General features: G+C 47.6%; 2 protein-coding genes across 5 annotated transcripts in view; one reads left to right on the plus strand and one right to left on the minus strand.

Moving 5' to 3' along the window:
- Positions 1 to 17,741, plus strand: part of LOC119453329 (fatty acid synthase-like) — a 162,312-nt gene that overhangs the window by 15,031 nt on the left and 129,540 nt on the right.
- The window catches only part of LOC119453325 (multiple inositol polyphosphate phosphatase 1), a 49,878-nt gene continuing 46,038 nt past the window's right edge, over positions 13,902 to 17,741 (minus strand). For all 4 annotated transcript variants that reach the window (XM_049667771.1, XM_037715367.2, XM_049667770.1 and 1 more), the window contains one exon: positions 13,902 to 16,628. In XM_049667771.1, coding sequence (XP_049523728.1) covers positions 16,268 to 16,628 — 361 coding nt within the window. In that variant the 3' untranslated portion in view covers positions 13,902 to 16,267. The remainder of the gene's footprint in view (positions 16,629 to 17,741) is intronic.

Consider the following 17,741-nt stretch of genomic DNA (forward strand, 5'->3'; position numbering starts at 1 on the left):
GGAGAATGAGAGGACGAAGTGAATGATGATGAGTGGGCGATGCACCGAGGGATCATTCGGGCAAAACGCCGGAAGCGTTCTCCGGAAGCAGAACCGGAAGGGGAAACGGAAGCCGGAGCTTGGCGTACATATACTATACATATACATACAAGGAGAGGAGGGGGAGGAGGATGCGCATGTGCAGTGCGGGTGTGGACGCCGCACGGCGGACTGAGGGAGGGACATAGCCCCGACCATAAGCTGCTTCGCATCTAAAATTCGAGGGCAGGTCAAGCTGGCGCAGAGAGGAGAAGCGAAAAGTCAGTAAAATGTGATCAATTAATTGACCAAGAACTACAGGACGCGTATACTAGAAATGGATCGTTAACAACTAACCCCTTTATTTATCCCAATGAGATCAATTAGCTCAATTTCGTTGCAGAACATGCATAAGAGGCCTCCTATGCAGAGGTCTTTGAAATTCCCAATCGTTGTCAGATTTCGATTTGTAGGCGTTTTGACCCCATTACAGAAGGCGGAACCGCTCTGTCAGCCTATCAAAGCTGACAATGTGGCAGAGCTTTACAGTTATCGGAATACATGACGAAATATACACCCATAGTGGGATCGTCTTAGTTTTCTTGGAGAAGCGACAAGTCAGAAAAAGTGTCCGGAATACGTGCCGAAATATACACCCATAGTGGGATCGTCTTAGTTTTCTTGGAGAAGCGAAAAGTCAGAAAAAGTGTCCGGAATACGTGCCGAAATATACACCCATAGTGGGATCGTCTTAGTTTTCTTGGAGAAGCGACAAGTCAGAAAAAGTGTCCGAAATACGTGCCGAAATATACACCCACAGTGTTTCTTAGTTTTCTTTTTCTCTGTTCTTTCGGCTTCCAGTTATATTTGTAACAGTTCACCTGGCTTTATATGTAATATATCCAGGGTATGAAAAAATACTTTTGGCTGGAATACTTTAACGACAGCGGCATACGTATTAAAATATGATTCGAGGTGGTAATTAGAGTATTAATTATAAGATTCAGGGTAAAAAAAAACTTTTCAATCGCGAAAAAGAAACTATCCATCGTTATGCAAGAGTTAGTGAAGCCTGTCGTCCGAAGAGTTCATGATATCCGCTTCGAAACTTCCAGAAAGCGTGATGTTGCTCACTTCAGCGGAGTAATGAATTCCAACTAACTTGACCTAGAAAACCGGTATATTGAAATCACGAAGAGCTCAGCTGTCACGCCCCTAGGACACTCCCACGAGGGACGCACGTGACTGTTGCCGCCAATAGAGGGAGGAAAAAGACTAGGAGAGAGCGTCATGTAGCAACAGGGGTGTAACCAAGGGGAGGGGGGCACACTAGGGCTCGTGACCCCCCCCCCCCATCCCTTTCGAGATATTGTTGTATGGGATACCCGACATAAAACGACGTACGTGTGGCAACATCCATCTGGCCACCCCCCCCCCCCTCCCCGGTCAAGGGCATGCTACTCCCACCCCCACGTCCCATGCAAAAAATTTCGTCCACCATTGCGTTGCGATTGAGAAGCCTAACCATAAATATATAAAGGAAGGGCTAACGGAAGATAGGCCATCACCACGCAACAGGCAAGCGGTAATTTCTAGCTGCCTATATACATGCAGCTACGGCACCATAATGGCGGCCGCCGAGCGCGCGGAAGGGTATGGGGGAGGGCAGCGGACAACGAATGGCAAGGGCCGATCGTGACGAGCGTGTCACTAACGGGTACGGCGAACCAAACAATGCCTTGCAAGGTCCCGCAACCACGTAGAACCTATTGCCCCAAGAGACAATGAACAGAATGGCTCCTGAGTAAAGGAGGAGCGTTGTCGGAGGAGGTTGCCTTGCCGAGGGTAGCTGCCTGACGTCAAGTTCCCTCTTGACGTCTTTTAGGAGCGAAGCTCCTGCTCTCACGATGTCCGTTGTCGCCGTCGTCGTCGTAGCTCCCCGTCGCGTACGCAGCGCGCATACCGACCGCGCGCAGGTGTTGCGCCGGCGCCGCGCCGCTGTCGCTACACTTAGCACTGCAGTATGGAGGAGCACGAACGTAAGCGCAAACGTCGTGACTCTGATCCTACACTTCGAGAACGAGGCGCGGCAGCCCAACAGCAACGCCACGAAGCTAACCCCGAGCTACGAGCGCGAGAAGCAGCAGCACGCCGGCAACGGCAGCAAGACCGCGAAGCGAAAGCTCGAGCAGCAGCCGTAATTGTCTAAGGAGCTTCGCTCCATCACCAGCATTCACTTCGTGGATCGGCTGCCAATTTTTCTTTCCTCCATAGTGGCTGCCTTACTGTCGGGCGACAATGGACGAGACGAAAAAAACTGCTAGTGCGCTTCTCCATACACCTTCATTGACCTAGCCAAGATGGCGGATCGTGGGCTAGAATGGCATAATTACGGTGTCAAGATGCGGGTCGGTGACACATCATTCTGGTTAGGGCTAGTTAGCTGTGTGGGAAAGCCTTCTGACGGGATTTTGCACTTCGTCGCAGTCTATAGGCGCTGAGCCATGCTACCTGCAGGGAAGTATAAATGGCACCTCGTTCCTCTGTGCCACCCCCCCCCCCCCTTTCTCTCTCAGCGCAGTTTGTCGAAATTGTCTTTGCCAGCACGGAGTGATCGTGACGTCAGGCTCTGCAGCTCTTCAGTGCACGCAAGAACGAGACACAAACAGAGAGAGAATGGCGTACGCACACAACGCGGTGCAATTCTTTCTTTTTTCTCTTGTGTTAGTCTGCGCTGTTACCATGCATTACCAACTCGCCCAAGCCGCAAGCTTTGTATGCAGCTCCTTCATATAACTTTCAAACGAACAGCCGTGTTTTTGCGGTAGTCAGTGCTCTTTTATTGGGAGGTTCACTTAGGCACGTAGTCGAAGGCATCCACTTTCTCGCTGAGCGGCTTGGAGACGGTGATCTCGGCGCCACCCTTGCGAGCGTCCAGGTCGCCAAGCGCCGGGCAGGAAACACCACGGACACACTTGTAGTGGCACTGGAACTGGTCACAGCCACGCAGCGAACACCTGCGACACCATGCGGCAGCAGCCGTTAAGCCTAAGTACTTCAGATATAGTCACAGAGCAGAGAATTCTTGGCATCTGACGGTCGTGGAGCCTTTAGAACCACAGCGTCTACGTCCACAGGTACGCGATTTGTCAAGCCAATCTACTTCATGACGCTTTATGACAAGTTTAGAATCGCCAGCACGAGTCACAGACACTATCAAAGAGTTGACTGTGGCGACCACACAATTGACACCAAGTACGTGTTACCACCTGCACTGAATACACTTCGCAGAAGTGGAAGAATTATTGGCAAGAACCGCAAAGTTCACTCCATAGTGCATGTAAATTAACTCGGGTGCAGATTGTTTCACGCATATGCGACACGTAGTTGCCGTACCGTAAATTGTCAAATGTGACACCTGCGCGAAACTCTTACAGCGAAGCTGTTAACGGCTAGGTTCTAGGAGATCGCGTCCGAGTGTAGAAAAAACTATCATCATCAGCATTTCGGCTCCATGTGCGTGGCGGTTTCCCGCCAGTTGTGCCTTAGCACAGCTATGTCAAAAGGGATGACTAACATGACTGATAGGTCATGACATCAATAACATCACATGCTCGTCAGTTACGTCACGGATTAACGATAATAAAATCACGTGTGGCGCATATGAGCGGTATGAGCCAGGGACAAGAAAGAAAGAGAGAAGGAAGGAAGAAAGTAAGGAAAGAAAGCAGGTAAGAAAGAAATCACGTGTGGCTCATACCCGCGTTGGATATGTGGGTATTAGCCGCCGAGAGCGGGAGCGGGAGTGATCTCACAGGAACCTGACGCTGCCATGCAGTGTGCCGCGGCTATGAACGCTGTGGCTCATACGCTAGTCTATGACGATGGGGCCAACTTGGCGCAGCAAACGCACTACTTGGCCATCGATCCGTGCAAAAACAAGACGCCGGTGTCCTTGCTCTTTGACGAACACACCGAAGACGCTCAATATAATCAATAATGATTATATATAAATTCACTATAGCAATATTCACTACGGCAGACCCACCATAGTCACAGCTTCGCTCGCTTCCATCTTAAATGTAGTGGAAGGGCTCTGATCTTTTTTTTTGTCACTTGACACCTTACTGTGCAGCAGTTTGCTCTCACTTTGGGGGAAACTTTTCGGACACCGTGGGTAAATCTGGACGCAGGTTTTAATATGATACAATATTCTTCTTCTTTCTCGGTTTTTACGAGCCAAAACCAGTTCTGATCATGAGGCACGCCGTAGTGGAGGGCTCCGGATTAATTTTGACCACCTGGGGTTCTTCAAGGTCCACTACAACGCAAACACACGGGCGTTTTTGCATCTCGCCTCCATCGAAATGCGGCCGCCGCGGCCGGGATTCGATGCCGCAAACTCGTGCTCAGCAGCGCAACGCCTTAGCTAACTGAGCCACCGCGGCGGGTTATGATACACCATCGGCACTTTGAAGGGCCTATATATTTGGTGTCTCCGACGCCGAGATAAGTCCTAGTATAGTAACTAGCCCAAGTGTTCTGTACCTGTACATGCAAGGATGCGGATACGGGTATTGAACCGGGTATTGGGGTCGTTGCCAACCGAGTCCGTGCTGCGGCTGGTGGTGACCGCGAGGCTCGGGCTCTTCGGCTACAGCTGCGGCACACAGCACGGCTGCCACCAGGAACAATACGCTCGTAGATGCCATTTTCACCTGCAGTGAAGAAGGTTTTGAACAGAAAGGACAGGCATGAAAGTGCTCAGTGTTTCCCGCTGTTCGAACGAGACGGGCTGATTACAGGTGTCGAACAAGGAATGTATACAGCAGGGTCCACTTGCGTTTCGAGGAGGGGACTCGTATTTTCCCGGGCAGCAATTGACGAAGAACAAGGCCCTGACGTTGCTGCCTGATGAAGACAAGTTCACTTGTCGATACACTTGGCTACAGTGACATCCCTTGTTCGACCCCTCTTGATCACTCCATTTGTTTATATAATTGGTTTTCTTGTGCGTCACTCACTGTCTCCAGCTGGCAACGCAGCTACCAAGCTGCGTACGATGGTAATCACGTGACGTTGATGTCATATTTCCCATAATTAAGTAGCCATCGACACCGTACAAATTAAACGTTCCGTGGCGGCTATGGTAGCTATGAGTGTATGCCGTGTTGTGTAGATAGGTTGTGCCGACGTATTCTATAGTTCACGTAATTCAACCTTGATGATGTGGACTGTGTATCACCAATCACCTATAAGAACGACTCGCAGGGCCGTACTGAGGAATTATTTTTGAGAGTGGCTCTTCGGGAACAACAGCGGCCATTTTGAAACACTTATACTTTTTTTTTTACGTGTGAATCAAGCACATCGCTGGCGTATGATAGTATAAACGTACTATATAGGGTGTCCCAGCTAACGTTAGCCAAGCTGTTCAAGAAAAAAAAAAGAAATAGAAAGGCTAGAAAGAAACATGGTGCAAGATGCAATTAAGAAACCTATGGTATTTTGTTGTCAGAGGTCTGACGATCAAACACCGTAGGTCTTAAGATCGTATGTTGCACCGTATTTTTAAATCCTTTTTCCTTGAAGAACTTGGCTAACGTACGATGGGGCACGCTATATATATATATATATATATATATATATATATATATATATATCGGGTGTTTCAGCGAAAACTTTAAAAAATTTTGAGCATTGCCTGTGGCAGATAGCACAATTCTGGTCCATGAGCTGGTCTACTCGAAGAGGCGAACATTACTTGCACAATGAATTGAAATGCCTAATCGACTAATTAACAGATATTCACGAATTAGGTTTTCAGCTAATTACCTTATGACACATATTGCAATTTACAAATTCTAGCCGGGGAGTTCGTAAGGCGGATCCACTTGGAACGCATTCTCAGGATGACACCAGTTTCGATATAATAATTCCCGCACTTTGCGGAGCAATGCATTGACGTTCCAGTCACTTTTGTGCTTCAATGCATAAAACGACGTTGTGTTAAGAAAGTAAGCGGAACGACAGCGCATTTCTTTCGAAAGTTTCACGGCGCACATCTCGTAAATGGTGTCATCCACACAATTCTTTTCTAGCGGATATGCCTTGCAGATTCACCCACTAGAATTTGTAAATTGCAATATGTGTCACAAGGGAATTAGTTAAAAACTGAATTACAGAATTTCTGTTAATTAGTCAATTATGCATTTCAATTTGTTGTGCAGGTAATGTCCGCCTTATTGAGTAGACCAGCTCATGGAATAGAATTGTGCTATCTGCTACAGGCAATTTTTAAAAAATAGTTTAAAGTGTTCGCTGAAACACTTTCTCTCTCTCTCTCTCTCTCTCTATATATATATATATATATATATATATATATATATATATATATATATATATATATATAATGAAATACGTATACGTGTGTGTTTTGTGCTGAGCAGTATATTGCCGTAGCGATAATTTCGGGGATTGTCAGAACCCCCTATTCCACCCCTCGCTTATTACGGCCTTGGCTATAGTAACTAAGAGTGTACGCTGTGTTGTAATAAAATTGTGCACTGCCGACATATTCCATATATAGTTCGCGGTATTCAGCATCGATTACATGGATTGTGTATACAGGGCTCCGGATCCGGGGGGTCGTGAGGGAGGGTTGCCCTCACAGGTTCCATTGTAACGGGGCACTGCCACCTCTCAGCCCTGAGGACCGACTCCCCCTTTATTGTTATAGTAAATTAAGGCTTTGTTTCATAATGACAAAATAAGAAAAAGAAAAGCAAGCATGTGTTACACGTTTGTAAAACGTGAAGGCGAAAGCCTGCCAACTGTGGAAGAAGACGACGACGACGACGAACGCGCGAGCAGTGGCACGAGCGAGTCTGTGTGACCACGTGACGTGTGCAATCAGGCACGCACTAGGCCCACCTTTAGTTTAAGCCACAACCGTGGAGCAACCGTGGCTTCATGGAAGCGTGCTCGTCTCGCAGCACGGTGGCCCGGGCTCGATTCCCACCCAGACCGAAATTTACCAAATTTTCTTTTCAAAGCCACTAGTTTACTTTGTTTACATGAAATGTGGAGTCCTGGCTCCTGGCCCCCATGCACACTCGGAATACACTTCCGGAGCCCTTGACTTCGTATCGTCAGTCACCTAAAGCAGCGATCCCTAAGAACTCACCACCGCTCGAAGTCCGTGGATTCCTTGAGACAGTGCCGGTAAAAAAGGAGTGTTCGGGTCCGAGCCTGCGCGTCGACCGTCTTATATACATGCGCGCTCCGTGTCTTATCGGGCAGCAGACCGGCATGACCGCGGAATTTTTTTGTCCTTTAACGAGGCGACACCGGGAAACCTGCTCTTCCGGGTTCCCCCACCGCGACTCGAACGAAGTGTTAAAAAAAGCAAGTCTGCATGCAGCTTGCCGTGCGTTGTAGTTTCTTTTTTTCGGGCACGTGCGTCCGGTCAACGGCTGCATCGAAGATGCTGCGGAGAACGGCGCAGTGGCGGGCCACGAGACCGGTATACGGCCAAGGTCAGATTTATGCACGAGGGAACGCGGAGGTCGGGGACGCCGTGTAGTTCCTAAATGAAGCAACCACACTCTTGTAAAAAAAAGATGCGGATCCCACGCTCTGTGGGAATCGATGTAAGCGAAGCTTTGTGTGCTGTTTGCTTTGATTGACGATAATTAGCGGGGATGTTGGCGGCGAATGTGTAATTTTTCTTCAGCGTTTAGTCCAATGCGTAAGTGGGGAGTTGATGTTAAACGTTACCATGCGTGCACCACTGCTGTTGGTCTGCGTAGTCCACAGAACAGACAGGGATGCTTGAGGCGTTGTTGTGAGTCATTGTTCATAATCTCTGAGAGTTGAGCATTATCATTGCCTCACGTGGCACATCGCATCGTGGCAGAAGTGTTAAACTTTAATTGGATCATGGGGCTGTACGTAATTATTTAATTAATTATTACAAAATTGTGTGTATACATCGTATACGTAGTCAAGAGTTCGACGGAATACCGTCTGGTCAGGTAAAAGCATTGTTATTTGTGAAGCAGGTCACTGACCAAGGTCAAAGTGAAAATAAAATGACGTTTCGGGATCCGTACGGATCCCTTGTTCACAATTGAATGGCGGCTGAGCAAAAGGTTCTTAAGTAGTGTTGAGCGCATGACGCAAAGTCCGGGAGTACACGTGATTCAAAGTGCCAGATGATCTGTTAATAGTAATACTTGTCGTGTGAATTATTAGCGATTCAAGATTGAGCCTTGTTGTCACGTTCTTCTCTGTGGCCACGATGCGCGCGTTGTCCCAGTTTATCTCGCGGCCCGTCTTCGCGGCGTGCTCTCCGAGGGCATTTGTCACTGTGTGTCCTTTGGCGACATCATTCTTGTGCTGCTCGAGGCGCCTGCAGAAATTTCCGCTTTCACCGATATACACAGATTCACAATCGACGCACGGAATCTTGTAAACCACGCCAGGGAAACGTTCCCGAGGGAGAGGATCCTTCACGTTCATCGAGTCACCTTTGAGCTTTCTCGCTGGCACATGCGCGATCTGTACACCATGTTTTCGAAAGACACGCGCTAGAGCTTCGCTCACCCCTCGAATGTACGGGACAGCGGCGCGCTTTTTTCTTGATTCTTGATGCTTCAGCATCCATGGCTTGCGTTTCTGTAGGCTTATTCTTCATCAGGGATTTCGCCGTCTTCCGAATAAAATGCCTGGGGTACCCATTCCTCGTTAGTTCGGCTTCAATGATCTCAAGCGCTTCTTGCAGGCTGCTTGTATCGGAACTGGTGCGACAGGCCCGTTCAACTAAAGAACGGACCACTGAGCGTTTGTGGACCATCGGATGAACCGACTCGAAGCCGAGGTATCTGCCAGAGTGAGTTGGCTTTCGGTACACGCTGAAGCTGAGGCCGGTGGGAGCACGTTTTACCAGTGCGTCCAAGAAAGGCAGGCAACCGTCTTTTTCTTCTTCCACCGTAAACTTGATGGACGGCTCGACGCCATTTAGGCAGTCGAGGAAACGTTGCATGTGCTTCTTGTCTATGACGCAGAAGCAAACATCAACGTATCTCAAGAAGACTTTTGGTGTGGGTTGAAATGACTCGAAGGCCTTGGCTTCGAGTGCTTCCATAGTTAAGTTTGCCGTCCTGACTGAAATGGATGCTCCCATAGCAGTACCGAAAACTTGCTTGTAGAATGCGCCATTGTACGAGAAGTACGCGTTGGACAAGCAAAACCGTAATAAGGCGCAGAGCTCAGTGATGTCCAACGACGTGCGATCTTGCAATGTCGGGTCGCCGTGGAGCAAGCGTCTCGAGGTTTCTACGGCAAGATCGACCGGAATGCTTGTGAAGAGAGAGGCCTTATGCCAAAACAAGAGGATTGCCGTTCTCCCTGCCGACAAGGGTAACGTCACGGTGGTGCTCGACCGTTCGGCATACCAGTCGAAAATGGAGAAGATACTTGAGGACACCACGACGTACGCCAAGGTTGACAAGGATGCGACCCCGAAAGTTCAAACATGCTTGCAAAGGCTTCTATCGGACATCTTCCTGGGACGTCCGGCGTCAGAGAAGAGGCTATACTATCAACTTCTCTGCACGAATGGTTCTACTCCCGCCATCTACGGATTGCCAAAAATCCACAAGAACGAGACGCCTCTTAGGCCCATCGTCGACTTCACGAGGTCGCCCCTGAACCGCCTCTCAAGGTATCTTCATAGGATCCTAGCTCCCCTCGCAGGCAAGACGGAAGCTCACCTCCGGAACACAAGCGACTTCATAAGTGGATGCATCAGCGTGGATGAAGACGAAGTAATCGTGTCGTTCGACGTATGCTCTCTGTTCACAAGCATTCCGGTCGATCTTGCCGTAGAAACCTCGAGACGCTTGCTCCACGGCGACCCGACATTGCAAGATCGCACGTCGTTGGACATCACTGAGCTCTGCGCCTTATTACGGTTTTGCTTGTCCAACGCGTACTTCTCGTACAATGGCGCATTCTACAAGCAAGTTTTCGGTACCGCTATGGGAGCATCCATTCCAGTCAGGACGGCAAACTTAACTATGGAAGCACTCGAAGCCAAGGCCTTGGAGTCATTTCAACCCAGACCAAAAGTCTTCTTGAGATACGTTGATGTTTGCTTCTGCGTCATAGACAAGAAGCACATGCAACGTTTCCTTGACTGCCTAAATGGCGTCGAGCCGTCCATCAAGTTTACGGTGGAAGAAGAAAAAGACGGTTGCCTGCCTTTCTTGGACGCACTGGTAAAACGTGCTCCCACCGGCCTCAGCTTCAGCGTGTACCGAAAGCCAACTCACTCTGGCAGATACCTCGGCTTCGAGTCGGTTCATCCGATGGTCCACAAACGCTCAGTGGTCCGTTCTTTAGTTGAACGGGCCTGTCGCACCAGTTCCGATACAAGCAGCCTGCAAGAAGAGCTTGAGATCATTGAAGCCGAACTAACGAGGAATGGGTACCCCAGGCATTTTATGCGAAAGACGGCGAAATCCTTGATGAAGAATAAGCCTACAGAAACGCAAGCCACGGATGCTGTAGCATCAAGAAAAAAGGGCGCCGCTGTCCCGTACATTCGAGGGGTGAGCGAAGCTCTAACGCGTGTCTTTCGAAAACATGGTGTACAGATCGCGCATGTGCCAGCGAGCAAGCTCAAAGGTGACTTGATGAACGTGAAGGATCCTCTCCCTCGGGAACGTTTCCCTGGCGTGGTTTACAAGATTCCGTGCGCCGATTGTGAATCTGTGTATATCGGTGAAAGCGGAAATTTCTGCAAGCGCCTCAAGCAGCACAAGAATGATGTCGCCAAAGGCCACACCGTGACAAATGCCCTCGCAGAGCATGCCGAGAAGACGGGCCACCGAGATAAACTGGGACAACGCGCGCATCGTGGCCACAGAGAAGAACGTGACAACAAGGCTCAATCTTGAATCGCTGACAATTCAAACGACAAGTAATACTTAACAGATCATCTGGCACTTTAAATCACGTGTACTCCCGGACTTTGCGTCATGCGCTCAACACTATTAAGAACCTTTTGCTCAGCCGCCATTCCATTGTGAACAAGGGATCCGTACGGATCCCGAAACGTCATTTTATTTTTATTTTGACCTTGGTCACTGACCTGCTTGACAAATAACATCATGACAAATAACATTTCGCTACGTAACGAAGACGCTCCTGTTCCGTGCAACGCTTCTTTCGGGCCCGGGTGTCCTCCACGCTGAGCGCACGCTTTGGAGCCATTTTCCTGGCGCGTGTTTACGTGTTCCTTCTGCTTACGTGACCAGCACGCTGTTGGAGACGCCAGCTCAAAGCGCTCTCTTCAGGCTATGGACGATTGTAATGTTTACGCTATCACAGCCCAGCACGCGACCTCCACAGCCCAGCACCTGCATTTTTGTCGCATAGGAAAGCAAGCACAGCGCGTGCCATGCGCACAAACTACGCAGCCGGCCGGGATGCGTAGGTAGCCTGCATGCAAGCCCTGATTTAGGGCGGTGACAACACCAAAATTTTGACCGCTATTTACCGCCGCATTTGGTGAGTAGCCATTTTGATCCCCAATCTCGCTTGAAGTCGCGGCGCAGTCCTTTTTTTCTTTTTTTGTCACGCTCTGATGTATACTCATGTTAGCACGCGATCTATTAAATTTCTTTAATTTAGTTTTGCACCAACGCGCATACGAAACCTGCATACATCTTTAATATACTAATTGCCTTTTCCTTTCATTTTAATACATAAAACATTTTTTTCTATTGCAAGTCGTGCGACACATATGAAGCAACAAGTTATAAGGCACGGTGGCGTGCTCGTGGTAGCATTATCTCACGCCAAGAATGTGAACTGCATTAAGCATTGTCGTTGCCTTCCACTTGTACGAAATATATAAAGGGTGCTTTTCGAAGTGTGCTGTAATAAAGACTGTGGTTACTATATCCTGTTTAACTAAAACGTAGACGTACCGTGTACTGCGCTCAGATACGCTATACGTCTCTGGCTGCTGAGGTCAAAGTTCATTAAAAAAATCACCAGCCCTTCCCCTCTCGAGAAAATGGGGGTCAGCGAAGCTTGTGGCAAGACGACACTGTCGCAGGCGTCCGCTTCGTTTGCCCTAAACTCAGGGTCGGCGGCTCTTCGCCGACGTTTGGCCTCAACATCGCGCTCCCGCAACTCGGGGTCTGCGGCTCTTCGCTGACGTTTTGCCTGGGCTTCGGAAGCCCTCACGCTAGAATCGGAGGACAAGCTTCGCTTACCTCCATTTTATCGACAGGGGAAGGGCTGTTGATTTTGTCTCTTTGGGTCCCACGTGCGACAAGGGTAATTCAAGGGCGCGTTACAGGTCCCCGAGCCTACATGGGTGTGCCATTGAGCTTGGACCCTTTCTGCACTATCGCCAGGATCGGCCCACTTTTCAGCGTGACACCACCACCACCGACACTTGTGAGCCTATAAAGCTTCGCTCAAAAAGTGAATTAGTTTCACGTCACCAAGGGTTGCGGGAAACGTAGTCTGTCGGCTGGTCTTTCGCCATTTTGTGTCCCACATCTTATAATTTGTCGGAAAGTTTAACCCGCCAATTTAGCTGGCGGTGACAAGTGCCCTTACAAAGGATGTCGCGACCCTAAAACAGTGCTTGCATGTAGGCTCCCTAGGGATGCGCTGAGGCGAGCGCCATCTGGTTGTGTTGCAAGAAACCCAGTGGCACGCGCGGCAAGACCATCAGCGCAGTGCCCGGAAAGTCGGGAGAAGAGGCGCTTAAAAAAAAAAGGTCGTATTAGTTACTATACCTAGTGTCAAACCATTTACTACCTTAGCATAACTGCACTTGGCCACGATAGAGTTAGCAACATTATTAACTAAGCAAGGTACTCACTGTTAACCACGGGTCTCAGCTACCAATTCCAAACGCAGTTAGCACCACCTGATACAAAGTTTGTCGCCTCTGCTGCATATATCGGACAAGCTATGGCGTATTTCAGAGCAGGTCCGATATATGCATATGTTATAGAATAGAAACTTTGAACCCACAGTGGTGCTAACTACGCTTGGAATTTTTAGCTGAGCCTGACCTTGACTGCTGGGTGTTGCTGCCTGCTGGGTACTGCCGCTGCTGTCTTGCCGAAGAGCTTGACACGACCGCCGTTGTAAACCAACAAAATTTGGTTGGCGAGCTTTGACAATGACGATAAATTCGTACGCATGGGACCATGTGACGGCGGTCGGAAGCTTTGCTCTGGACGTGACCGCATATATGACCCGCACAAGTCATTTTCATCCCGTAGTTATTGGCCGACTTTCTTGCGGTATGTTCCGTTCATAAATGCTTACTGACGAGATGTCATCCACCAGGACTGCTCTTGTAACCCGCGAAGTAATTTTACTGACACAGGGAAACCTAAACTCGGTGAAGCTCGGGATTTAACGAATTTCTTCGCGTCAAGGACGACTTAGTTATATCGATATTCTGCTGACAGACGAACTTTAGGCTATGTGTGCCCGCGGTATTGACTGCACTGGTAATTCAACTGACTACTCTTCTAGGTGATTGTAGGGAAGATTGATTGAGAACTCTTCGCTGAGGATAATAAACAAAAGTGCCACTGTGAATGTGACCGACATCAGAAGAGCAGCTATAGCATGACAGAGCACCAAAATTGTGCACACATCATTGCGTTGCCGCCACTGTGGGTACACCTGTCAGTGATATTCACCCCATACACCTTGTGAACCAGTGTTACAGGTGTAGTGAGGTAAGTCATCACTGATTCACAAACTGCTTCACAAACTGCTTCACTTCTGAATTAAATGAATTGCAATGCATTCTTGCCCATTGAGCACACAACAAATCGGTAACAAAATACAACTTTATTTAATTTAATGTGTGGAGTTATTTCCATGCTAAATACATTTACACAATGTTTTATTGTGCCAAGAATGAAAGCTGGACGGTCTACTAGTTGTGTTTCAATGGCAAAGACACCAGAAAGGATGACAGGCCCATTGCTCCACGAATTATTTGACAGCTTCTTAAGGCACATTACACAGGTTGGGAGGGATTAGCAAATTCTTGCACAACTCTTGTTTAATCCTGATGTCACTCATGTAGACAGTTCATAAGGCTAGAACACATTTCAGTGGAAACAAGCTACAGATGTGTTTAAAGTGCAAAGGATACAGAGTTCCGTCTCAGACATCATCCAGTGTATGTAACCTTAATGAAATTTGCCACATCTTCAGAAGCATCCACTAGGCAAATAACATTGTAGCAGAAAAAAGAAAGCTCAATGTTTTACATAGAATTACGATGGAGTTAGGATGAGATGTTGAGTGCTTGTGATGTGGAGCAACATCATAACCTGATGGAATGCTTTTGGGATCAAATCAAGTACCGTACTATCCCGAGTCATTGCCCACCCTTAGAGAACGTGAGCCGCGGGCTTCGCAATTTGCGAAAAATACCACCCTTCCAAACATTGAGAGCGTGATAAAAAAAAAAAAGACCGTAACAGCAGACTTGCAAAGAAACTTTGTTCACGCACCTAGGTAGTTGCAGTTGCGTCCTACAGGTGGTGGTTTCTTTTGAAAGGGGTATATTTAGGCTGCAGTCTTGCGGCCCATTTGAGACTCATCGCAGTCACGGCTGCGGATTGTATTCTTCTGGAGCTGCCTTCACGTGACGCAAGCAGTGGATTTCGCGGACAGTAAAACGTTGTTTTGAGAGTCTTGCGAGGAAGATAACATCCCGTGATAAAAGTTGAGTGCATCTCTTGTCAAGCTGCGCAATATGCAAACAAAAAATACAATATTTCAAGCTTTTTTTTCAATTTTTTTTGTTGGGTCCCTGAGATATGACCCACCCAACTTTTTCAATGAATTTCAGGTGGCGGGGGGGGTGAGAGGGCAATGACTCGGCATATTACGGTATGTGACCAGGTGAGGTTTGTAGCACTACTAATTTTCTGAAATGAAAAATGGTAGCAGTACAATTACCATGGGCTGCTATGTACTATCGACCAAAAGAGTTTACGGACCACGGGATTTCAGTAAACGCTAAATATCCGAGCAGTTTTTAAAAAGTAGCCAGTAAAACCGTACATCATAATGTTGTTCGCATATACCAGTAGAGGCTGGAAATGGCTGCGGAGGTATTCCATATACCAGTAGAGGCGTTTTGAGGCTGCGGAGATATTCAGCTTTTTGTCAGATCCCTTGGTCCGTAAACTTTTTTTGGTCGATAGTACTTGAGAACATGCATGACACAGAATCTGCAATGTGTCATGGTAATGTGTATATCTTGCTAGCCAACAGGCTGTCTTCTAGGTGCTGACAAGTGACGTACGGATGTGTATTAATAATGAAAAAGCAGAGTTCAGAGTGTAGATGTGACTCATAAGATGACTGAAGCAGACAACATAGTTGTCTGTCATGCAAGTAGTAGCATTCGGGGCTGGCATAATGTAACGGTTCTATTCCAATTCTATTCCTCTATTCGCACTTCAGTGGTCAGACCAATTCTCTGGTTATGCTATCGTCGGCATCGGACGCTCGTGAGTGGCAGCTGTTAAAAATGAAATAATAAAATTCAGTGAAAGAATCATTACATCATACCGGCCTTACGACATTTTAAATCCATACACTACTCGGAAATGAAGTACAAGGCAATATTGTGACTTCTTTAGGTTTAACTATGCACAAAATAACTTGCATGCCATTGTCAGGACCAGAAATGGCATCTCCATTTTTTCATCAGAAGAGGCATCTACACATAAGCTATTTTAAAGTATCTTATTTAAGTAAACAGTGGCAAAGCAAATGTACATGAAAAGGTATAAATGCCCAGAATTTTATGCACACGAGACAGACATACACAGAGATACACAAACAAGCCAGAGCCAACGTTTTGACAACGGGACACGTCTTGGTCAAACAAATCTTTAGTATTTGGACGAAAACAAAGCCCACTTGTCGAAACATTGGCTCCGGAAACATACACTGTTTGGCCGTTGTTGATCCAAGTTTTATGTGAACTTCGACACATATAACATTTTCAATAACACTTTACAACACAGAATATATTAGAATAAGATAAAAAATAGAAAAAGAGATGCCACAGTTTTACTAAAGCAACCGTCAACAAACGTAACACTATGCTCTGTCGAGGCACGATGAGTTCAAGATTTTGTCTTTGGTGATTTCGTGGACGGCGCACAGCTCACACCGAACATATCTGAGTCATGTTGCATGAAGTCGCATATTTCTTGTAGTTGTCCATAAAGGTCGCGAGGGGGCAATGGTGACCAGGGCAGCCAGGGAGGATTACGGGTTGCTCGTTAAGAAAGGTCACGACCTTGTGCTGGTCTCCGGTGCAGTTGTAGAGGACAAACGCGACATTGCCGTTGAATGGGCAGAGCAGGCTTGACCGCCATTGCCGGTTTGCCTGTGTGCACAGGCCATCGGCTTTGAGCGGATTCGCGTCGCGGTTGAGACCGAGGCGTGCGACCACTTTCTTGAATCCGCCCGCGTGCGAGAAATAGAGGACCTTGTTTGGGTGGCTTGAATCATTGGCCATCAATCTGCGGCATGAAGTAAGAAGAATGAAATGGCGTCGAAACAATGCAAGGCAGTAAATTATTGTTATAAACTTTAGGGCCTACCACTGTTAAATTTTGGATTTCGTAAAAAGTCTAGTTTAAAAGATGGTAGATAATAGAGCAGCCTCCATGCAAAACGTCACGTTTGAAATACGAGTGGATACATCACAAAAAGCTCGCAAAAGTAGAAGTTTTTGATACCAAAACTGAAAGAAATGCCACCATGACCCAGAATGCATGGCTTCTTGGTGTGACCTCCAAAGATTAGGCGTCGGCCATCACCGCACTGAAAAATCTTGGAGGTAACGTCCTGGGATTTACATCAAGTCCACTAACTGCTAGTTGCACACGTTGTCTGCTTAGGCACTATTCGAAGGCTGCTAATAAGAAAATTCCATAATTACCAGTCCTGCAGCTTTGCCACGATTGCTTCAATTGCATATACAGTGAAACGGCGATTACAAGACTTCCTAGGGGCCGCGTGAGAACATCGCATAATCCGGGGGTCATATAATCCGACCAACAAAAACTATGTCTATAACACATGGCTTCGCGTGACAGAGTTGCGAGGATCTTCAATTTGAACTATAGGCTAATACTCTGCAGGGCTAAGACATGGACCAAGACCACCAGAAAAGTAAACTAGAAAAGAATACTGTGAGTGCAAGTGCCAATCACACTTTATTGGAGGGTTTAAAGGCTCATTCTCACACCGGCGGCTGACAGCGGCCCCGCGACCAGTTGCAAATGATCGCGTTTCTTGCAAAGCGACCACTTTGGGCCAGTCGCTTGCTGCTTGGTTTTTCAGTTGTGCTACCGCAGTCGCACAACTGCTGAACAAATCAGATGCGAAGGAACCGGATGTCTGTATACGCTGGCGCTTATTTGATGTGGCGATGACATTGAGAGCGGACGTAAACGGCACAGAGCTACTGGCACAAACCCAGTGACCCAAGTTATCATCAAAGGGGTTCATTGGAGACCAGCACAGACGAAACGGCACATACGCAGTACTCCAAGTTGGCGTCAAAGAGTTTCTTCAAACTGCAGAAGTTACCCAGTCCTGCATCAACAGTGACCAATGTCGGTGTGAAA

Source organism: Dermacentor silvarum, chromosome 5 (assembly GCF_013339745.2).
Source record: "Dermacentor silvarum isolate Dsil-2018 chromosome 5, BIME_Dsil_1.4, whole genome shotgun sequence".
NCBI classification, from domain to species: domain Eukaryota; kingdom Metazoa; phylum Arthropoda; class Arachnida; order Ixodida; family Ixodidae; genus Dermacentor; species Dermacentor silvarum.